Genomic DNA, 9017 nt, shown 5'->3' with positions numbered 1-9017 from the left:
AAAAAGAAGAAAAAAGAAGAAATGAAAAAAGAGAAAACAAGAACAAAATAGAGAAAAAAAAAAAAAAAGAAAAAAAAGAGAAAATAAAAAAAAAAAAAAAAAAAAAGAAGACAGAGAAAAAGTAAGGAAAGTGAAAAAGAAAGAGAAAAAGATGTTTCCCCAGGCGGGTCGCCATGTCACGTCCCCAGAGTCCCCGAGCACCCAGGGACATCCCCGGACACAGCTGCCCCCCCCCCTTGCAGCCCTGCAGGCTCCCGCCTCTCCTGCCTCAGTTTCCCCTCTGTGCCCCATCGTGGGGACCCGGCCCCGAGGCTGTGGCCGCTCCCCAAAGCTGGGGGGGGTGTCCAGGCTCCCCCCAGCCCTGCTGCTGGATTTCGGCCGCTCCCATGGAGGGGGGGGGGGTCACCCCAGCACCCCCAAAGTTGCGCTGAGGCGCAGGGAGGAAGCACCAAAACCGCAGCTCTGGGGCGGAGGAGGGAGCGGTGCCGGGGGGGGAACGGACAAGCAGCCCCCGGCCCCCACCCAGGGCACCCTGCCGGCACCCGGGGGGGGGACACGGACCTGCCCCAGAGGTCCCTCCTGCAGCCGGGGGGGTTCTGCAAGGCTTTTTGTGAAGTTTGGTGCTGGCAGAGGAGGGAAACGCTGCGGGGGGGAGGGGGGGGGGGGTGTCTTGGTGCCACCCGCCCTCCCAAAAAGGCTCCGTTTCAGGGCAAACTGTGGGGTTTTGATCCGCAACTGCAGATAAGGCGTGAGAACAAAACAGCCGCCGAAAACCCGGCCGCCCACGTCCGATGCCGTGGGAGCGCGTGGGTCCCCGTGGGTCCCCATGGCCCGGGCGGGACGGCCGGCATCGGCCCCCTCCTTGTCCCCAGCCAGGGACACACTGAGGGACACAGCAGGGCTGGGACCCCCCCGGCCAGGACCACCCAAGCGAGGGGCTGGGGACACCAGATCCAGCCCCTGGGCTGCTGGCGAGGCCGCGCTATCCCCCCCCCGGCCCCCGCCAACAAACGATACCCCTACGCCCCCCCCCGGCACCGTGTGGTCCCCAGAAACCCCCAGAAACACACACACGAGGGCATCTTCCCGCCACCAGCACCGGGGTTTGGCCCCCACCCTCGGTGGGAAAGTTAATCGGCGATGGCGGGTGCCGGGCAGGGTGCAGCCCCCCCCGGGGGGGAGGAAGGGGGTGACCCCGCACGAATCACACCTGGGAAACGAGAAGCCGTCGAAGACTGAAATAAAAGCAGGAACCGCAGGCGAAGCAGCCATCGCCGCCGGGCTGGGGGGAGCCAGGGCTGGGGGAGACCGGGCATGACCCCAGCAGCAGCTCGGCCCCCCCCGCTTTGCCGCAGGATTGGGGTGGGGGGAGCAGGGGACCGGGGGTGTCCCGGCGCAGCGTCGTTGGTGTTGATCCCAGCGGCAGCCCCGGCGCGGGCACCCATGGGTGCAAGATTCATCAAAACCCACAAAATCTCACCAAAACGGTGTCAGCAGCAGGGCAGCGAGACGGCACGGGGCTGGCGGGGGGGGGGTGGGGGGTGCTCCAACCTGCCTGCACTCAACGCAACCCAACCCCCCCCCGGCTTTTGGCACCGTCACCGCTGGGTGCTGGTGGTGACATCCTGGGGACGGATCTTGGGAAGCATCCCCCGGCCCCGCAGCTTTCCAGCACCCTCCACCCCCCCCAGGTCCGTCCCCCCCCCCCGGGGGCTTTCCTTGTGATTTGGTTCCCAACTTTTCCCCGGCCCCCTCCCAAGGAAGCACAAGCAGGAAAGGCTGCGACCTCAGAACAAAAAAAGGACAAAACTAAGAAAAGAAACTAAAAAAAAAAAAAAAAAAAAAAAAAAGGGGGGGGGGGCGGGAAAGGGGCAGAGGGACCCCCCACCCCGCTCACGCGGCGGTGGCACGGTGACTAATTCGGCAAAAGCCAGCCAGAAAAGTCACCTGGAGATGGAAAGCGCCGATAATGCACCTTTCACACCAAAATAAGTGGTGGAAGAGGAGCGGGTTACAAAAAAGAGCCGTATTTACAAGAAAAGAGCAGGGAGGGAAAGGCTGGGCGTGGGGAGGGGGGGAAGGTGCCCCCTCCCCAGCTCGGGGAGAGGGGCATGGAGCCAGCCCTGCCTCAGTTTCCCCTCCCCAACCTGGGGAAGTGGGGCTTGGAAACAAGGTGGTTCTGGGAAATGTTAATACATCTATTTGGAGTTTTATTTCCCAGTGGGGGCTGGATATTGCGGGCAGGGGGACGGGGTTGGGGGGGGGCCCGCCGCGGGAGGGGGGGCACAGCGGGGGCGAGCTCGGCTCTCCTGGCCACGACAGGGACGAACTTCGTGAAAAATAAAGCGGATTAAGGGGGAAGAAGCGTGGGGAGGGTTATCGAGGGACACCCCCCCCCCGGGATGTGTGTCGGAGAGACGGGGTGGCAGCCGCCCCTGGCGATGCCAGCGCGGATGCGGCCGGCCCCCCCCGGCCCCGCACGCTGATTTACGCCGGGGAGACAAGAAACGGCAAAAGCATCCGACACCTCGGGAAAAAGCAGGGGGAGAACTCCCCCCCCACACACCCCCGACACCCCCCCGACACCCCAGCACCTTCTCCGAGTCCCCGCGCGTCACCTTTTATCTGTCCACAGCTCGCGAGGGGCTGGCGGCCCCCCCACAGCCCGACGTGCCCCCAGGAGCCGTGACGCCAGCCCCGCGCGTCCTGCCCCGTGTCACATCGCGGGGACACGGACACACACACACACACACACGACACACGGGGGTGCGAAGTCCCGCTGCTGCGGCCTCGCAAGCCCCGGCCGCGGCGGGGACACGGGCGTGAGGCTGAAGCGGGGAGGACAGCGGGGTAACGAGGCCGTGGGCTAATTAAACAGGTTTTGGGGGGGGCTCTCAGAGCTGCTCTGCACACCCCCATGCCGGGGGCGGCCCCGGGGAGGGGGACGCGGGGCACAGCCGTGCCACCTGCCCCAGCTCTCATCAGCCCTCCTCGGATTTGGCGTGTTTTGCCCCAAAGCCGGGGTGCTCCAGGCCCCCCTTCCCAGCGCCACCCAGCACCCGGGGGGGTTGCCCTGACGGAGCCCCCCGAGCTCACGGCTGCAGCGAGGGGGAAGCCGGGAAGGGGTGAAGGGCCGGAGGAGGGATTCCCGATGGCTCCGCATCAGTTACACCATCCCAGAAAGCAACACTGCGGCGGGGGTCGGTGCAGGGCTGGAGAAGGGGCAGCCAAGGGATCCCAGAAGCCCGGACGCGCTCCTGGTGCTGCCCGGTGCAGCCAAGCCGCCATCCCGCAGCCTGGCACGGATGCACGGCACGGCTGGGTGCCGTAGGGTGCTGCACGGCACGGTTGGGTGCCGTAGGGTGCTGCACGGCAGCCACACGCCGTCAGTGCCCTCTGGAGGCAGCGGCCCCCTGTGCCGAGCCGGCACCGCGCAGCCCGTACGGTGCCGGATGCCGGACTGCGGCCACCCCACGCCTGGAGCCCAACTCCTGGGGTGCGCAGAGCGATTTCGGGGTGCAGGATCCCACCTGCCCGCAGCGCTTCAGCGGGGGGAAGCCCCCGAGGTCCTGTCCCCCCAGGACATGAAGGCCAGTGGTGTCCCCGCAGAGCCCCCCCCCGCACACTCCCTGCCAGGCTGGGGACCCACCCTGGCCCCGGCAGACCCCGAGGCCTGGACGGACAGACCCACGGCACTGAGCCCGACGGGACGAGCATCCCCTCCGAGGCCTCGTCCCACCCCACCGGAGGACCTGGGGGGGAAGCGGAGCCCCCGGGATGGTGGCTGGGGGTGGGGGGGGGGCAGCTTCGCTCCTGCCCAGGCACCGGCGGCAGAAAGGAGCCGGGAGCCGCCAGCGCGGTGCCATCCTGCATCCCGGCCATCTGCCTCCATCACGAGACGGCTCACGCCGGGGGAAAAGGGGTCGGTGCAAAACCAGGCAAAGATGGAGCTTGGTTTCCCCCAGCCCCTGTCCCCCCCCCACTCGGAGACCCACAGGGAGCCAAGCCTTGGGCCCCCCCCACTGCAGCCCAGCCCTCGCCCCAGACTTACTGGTCGTCGCCCACCTTCTTCACCCAGGCCATGTCCCGCTCCGACTGGTCCTGGGGGGAGCAGAACATCCCATCAGCGCCCGGACCCCCACCCAGCGGGGATGGATGGGTGGATGGGTGGATGGATGGGTGGGTGGGGGTCCCGCGGGGCCGGCCCCTACCCCGTACCTGCTCCCGGGCGTCCTGCAGGTGCTTCAGCTCCGCCTGCAGCCGCTCGCACTCGGCCTTGAGGTGCTCCTCGCGGTGCTGGGCGCGCTGGGTCTCCTGCCGCGCCGCCTCCAGCTCGGCCTCCAGCCGCCCCGCTGCCTCCAGCCCCCGGCTCTGCCAGCCCCCGGCGCGCTCCAGCACTGCGGGCATGGCACGGCACGGCTCAGCCCCCCGCCCCGGCACCCAGCCCCGGGGAGGGGTGCCGTGGGGCAGGGGGTGGGGGGCAGCTCACCGTGGGTCAGGCCGGGGTTGGGGTGCAGGGCGAGGAAAGGCACCTCCTGGGGGGGCAGCGGGGCGCCCAGCCCCGGGAAGGTGCTGCCATCGCGCTGCCGCAGCTGCTGCTCCAGGCTCCGGATGTGGCTCAGGTGCGTCTCCACCAGCGCCCGCTGACCAGGGAAGTGGCGGGGGGGGGGGGAAAGAGGGCTGAGACCTCCCGCCCCGGCAGCACAAACCCCCACCCCGGGCTTCTTCTGACCCCCCCTGGCAGATCCGGTGCTGGGGACACCCGTGGAGCTGGTGGCCGTCCTGGCAGGGTGACGGGATCTGTCCCCAGTACGTGGCCCCCCAAGATGGGGGGGGCACAGCAGGGATGACCCCCCCGGGGGATGGGGCGGTGGAAGCCGGGAATGCCCGGTCGACCCGGGATGGGGACACGCTGGAAGCATCCCTCGGTGAGGTGGGAAGACAGGGACAAAGCCGAGCCACCTGCGTCACCGCAGCCCCCGACACGGCCACAATGGGGGCGAGCAGCCACGGCCCCCCCAGCCCTGCATCCCCACCGAGCCCCGGCGGTGGCACCGGCAGCCCCGTGGGACAGAGGAGCCATCTGCTTGGCTGCTGTCGCAGCGCAGGGAAGGGGACCGTGATGTCCCCAGGCACCGGGTCCCCGCCAGCAGCACCCGCCGGCACCCACCATCTCGCCCAGCTCCGTCTCCAGGTCCGCCTTCTCCACGCACAGCTTCTCGTAGGCCTGGATCATCTCCTCCAGCTGCTCCTCACGCTCTTTGCTCTTCTGCAGCTGCCGGGGAGGCGGGAGGGTGGGGGGACGGCTCGGGGACAACCACACCCCCCCGCCGCCGTGTCCCCCAGTCCCACCAGCACCGCTCACCTCGTGCTGGAACTGGTTGAGCTGCTGCTGCAGCGACGCCTTCTCGCTCTTGAGCAGCGACGTCTCCTTGGCCTCGTAGAGGGAGAAGATGTGCTCCTCCCCGAACTCGCCGATGAGGGGGTACTGCGGCCGCGGGGCAGAGGGGTCAGCGGGGACCCCCGGCCCCGGGACCCCCCCCCCCCCCGCCCCCGCCGGCCGTCCTGGCCCCTCACCTTGACCTCGTACATCTTGAGCCGGCGCTTGAGCGTGGAGTTCTCCCTCTCCAGCCCCGTCAGCCGGTTCTTGATGTCGTCGTAGGCGGTGATGAGGGCGAAGTGGGAGGCCGAGCACATCTCGCCCGAGAGGTCGGTGTTGGGGCTGTCCAGCCAGTCCTCGTCCGGCCCCAGCGCCTCCTGCGTCAGGATGCTGATGTCGTCCTCGAACATGGAGTCCATGTCCTGCCTGGGGGGGGACGGACAGACGGATGGATGGACAGACAGACAGGGGCTGGTGACCCCGGGGCAGGCATGAACCCAGCCGGGGGCAGCCCGAAGCCCCCCGCGCAGGCGCTGGGCTGGGGGGGGCACTGGGTGCAGGATCCAACCCGGGGCAGGGGGGGCCGTGGATCAGCCCCCCCAAGCCCATCCTGGGGACAGAGCGGGGTCTGCGGGAGCCCGGCGTGTCCCAATGGGCGATGGAGGAAGGACAGTCCCCTGGGACCGCCACCGCCAGCAGCGGCTCCAACCCCGCGGTGTCCCCCGGGGCGGCGGGGGGACATCGGCCAGGTGATGGCCTCCGCCCCCACGGAGGCAAGGGGGGAGACAGGGGTCCCGGCAGCCCCCACAGCAGGGGCCATCACCGCAGAGAGCATCCCCAGGGGGGAACTCGGTGACTTTCCCCACGTCCCCGCGGGAGCCAGCGCCAGAAATAGCGTCCGGTGCCGCTGCCTCCCGCCCCGCGCCGCACGCGAGCTGCTTCCCGCCCTCCCACGCTGCCGCCGCGGCACGCAGCCACCGCCGTGCCCTATATACCGCTGATGCCGCTCACCCCCGGGGGGCTTCCTGCCTCACGGCACGGCCCTCGAGCTGCCCCATGGCAGGGCCTGATCCTGCCCAGCTCCCTCTGCCGTAGGATTTGTCCCCGGTCGAGGCTCCCGAAAGCTGCTGCCATCGGCTCCTGGGCCCTTTGGCACAGCCGTCCCGGTGGGGACAAGGCACCTGGAGCCGGTGAGGTGGCCACGACTGCGGTGCTGAGCCCCGGCACCCGTACGCCGTGCTCTGGGGGCACCAGGATGTCCCCCCATCCCATGCGGGGATGCCGTGGGCACCGGGGCGGCCACCAGCCGCGCGCAGCCCCGCCAGCTCGGGCAGACACCCGGCAGCCGCCGCACAAATAATTCATAGCACAAAGCCAGGAGAGGGAGGTGATATCTGCAGGGTGACGGGGGGGAAGGGACGGCCCGTCCCCCCCAGGCCACCGCCAGAGCCTGGGGCCAGCCCAGCCTGCCGACACCCCCAGCCCCCCCGCCTGCTCCCGCAGCCCCAGCTCGGCCAGGGCCGGGCAGTCGCAGCCGCCCATTTCACGGCCTCTGCTGGGACAAGGAGCACGAAACGCAGACAAAGCCCCCGAGCACCGTGACCCCTCCTCTGCCTCCCCACCTTGAGGGCCTTAAATGCCCCCCCCTGCCCAGGGCAGCGATGGAGGAGGCACTTGGGACCCACCTCTGCTCAGGCAGGGAGGGCACAGTCAGCATCCTCCCAGGGGAAACTGAGGCACCTCCATGAGCTGAGACAACACTCCCCCAGACTCTGGTGACCCCCTCAAAGCAAGACCCCAGGAGTCCTGGGGCCGGTGGGTGCCCAGACCCCTGGCCGGGACCAGCCTGAGGGTCCTGGGGCCACCATATGGGGTGGAGGGGGCACCCCCGGAGCTGAGCGGGGACGGGACCCTCTCCCACCCCAACACCGAGGGCCTGACAGCAGCTCTGCACCCACAGCCGGGCCCCAAGTTCCCTGGCCCTGCTGCTCCCCAAACCGTGCCTCAGTTTCCCCGTCTGTATCACACAGTGACACCTGCCTTGCGGCGGGCCCCGGGCGCGGGGCGAGGCGGTGCGGGCTGGGCAGGGCTGCGGCGCGGGCACGCGCGTCTCAGGCGTCGGCAGCGCGGGCAGGGAGCCGCGGTGGGCAGGAGCTCGGGAGATCAGCCACCAGAGGGTCGGCAGGAGATGGCAGCGCCGTCATTAGGCTCCAGGGGCAACGGCGGAGTTCCCCACGGCACCGCACCAGCTACACTCCCTCCACGCTCCAGGCAGTCGGCCCCTCCTCGAGGCCTACAAATGCCTTGAAAGAGAGCAAAAATGGGGCTGCGGCTCCCCGGCACCGGGACGCTGCGGGAGGGCTCAGCGGGCCAGCGGCGGCTCAGTGCCCCCGTGGGGATGGGGATGGGGATGGGAACGGGCCGTGCCGGGCAGCGGATGCCACCGGGCGACCAGCACCCAGCTGGCATCTGGGGACAGGCACCACGCAGCCCCCCCGGTCCCGCTTGGGGGGGTCTGGGAGGACGCGCACGGTGGGACCGAGCTCCAGCCACGCACCCCCTGTCCCCGGCCTCGGGGGGCTGCGACCGGTACAAGCCCCCTCCTCATTGCTGTGACCTCCCTGGGCGCTCTCCCCGCTGCTGGGGAGGGGGTCGGGGGGCTGCAGGGGGGCTGGGCTGGGGGTGGCCGGGACACCGTGCCGCTGCTGCGGCCCCGGGTGAAGGCGGGGGGGCTGCAACGGGAGCCGGCAGCGAGCGAGACCCCCGACCCCGGCAGCGGGGCCTGGGCGGGGGTCGCGGGCAGCGGCGGGCGGGGCGGGGAGGGGGGGACCCGGCCTGCGTCGGCCCCGGCGCCTCCGGTAACCGCCCCCCCCCCCCCCCAGCGCCCCCGGCCCGGCTCAGCGCCGCCCGCCCCCCCTGCGCCCAGCCCGGTGCCGCACCGCGCCGGGGGTCGCCGGGCAGGGACCGGGGCCGGGGTCGGAGCCGCAGGAGGGGCCCGGGGCGGAGCCGGGGATAGAGGCAGGGACGGGGATGGAGCCGCGGGGGGGGGATGATGGGGATGGCGATGGGGACGCGATGGGGCCGGAGGAGGCCGGCAGCCGCCGGGGGCCGGGGCGGCGGGGGCCCGGGTGGGGCGGGGACGGCCCGGTTTCCCCCCCCCAACGGCCCCGGCCCAGGCCCCGCACTCACCGGCGATGCGCTGCGATGCGCTGCGGCGGCGCCCCCCGGGATGCGGTTCCTTCCCCGCCCCGCTCGGTCCCGCTCCCGGTGCCGGTGTCGCCGCTCCCGGTGCCGGCCGCCCCCGCCGCAGCCCCGACCGCCGTTTCTTCCGCTCCGGAGACACCGAGAAACCACGTGGGCACCGGGCGGCCGCCGGCCCCTCCCCACGCCACGCGCCGGGGCCGCCCCCGGGGCTGCCCCCCCCCTCCGGTATCGTCCCGGGGACCCGCCGTGCCCCGGGGGGGGGACACACGACACGGTGTCCCGGACCCCCGCCCCGCTGCAGCCCCCCCGCCCCGGAGCCGCCACCCCCCGCCCTGCCCTGGGGGGGGACGACACACACCGGTCCCCAGCCCCCCCCTGCGGCCGGTGTCCCCCCCCCTACCCACAGCGGGGCTGACCCCGGGGCCAGGGGGGG

The 9017-nt window shown here is 70.9% G+C and overlaps 1 protein-coding gene across 1 annotated transcript in view; it reads right to left on the bottom strand.

Moving 5' to 3' along the window:
* Positions 1–8705, bottom strand: part of TBKBP1 (TBK1 binding protein 1) — a 12100-nt gene extending 3395 nt beyond the window's left edge. Inside the window, exons 1-8 of the mRNA XM_054224510.1 lie at positions 8570–8705; positions 7417–7683; positions 5578–5802; positions 5366–5488; positions 5171–5275; positions 4490–4643; positions 4219–4397; positions 4052–4101 (exon numbers count right to left, since the gene is read on the bottom strand). Coding sequence (XP_054080485.1) covers positions 4052–4101; positions 4219–4397; positions 4490–4643; positions 5171–5275; positions 5366–5488; positions 5578–5799 — 833 coding nt within the window. The 5' untranslated portion in view covers positions 5800–5802; positions 7417–7683; positions 8570–8705. The remainder of the gene's footprint in view (positions 1–4051; positions 4102–4218; positions 4398–4489; positions 4644–5170; positions 5276–5365; positions 5489–5577; positions 5803–7416; positions 7684–8569) is intronic.
* Between the last annotated feature and the right edge of the window lie 312 nt (positions 8706–9017).

Source organism: Rissa tridactyla, chromosome 19 (assembly GCF_028500815.1).
Source record: "Rissa tridactyla isolate bRisTri1 chromosome 19, bRisTri1.patW.cur.20221130, whole genome shotgun sequence".
NCBI classification, from domain to species: Eukaryota; Metazoa; Chordata; class Aves; order Charadriiformes; family Laridae; genus Rissa; species Rissa tridactyla.
The sequence above is the reverse complement of the archived record's forward strand: the minus strand, read 5'-3'. Positions and strand labels throughout refer to the sequence as shown.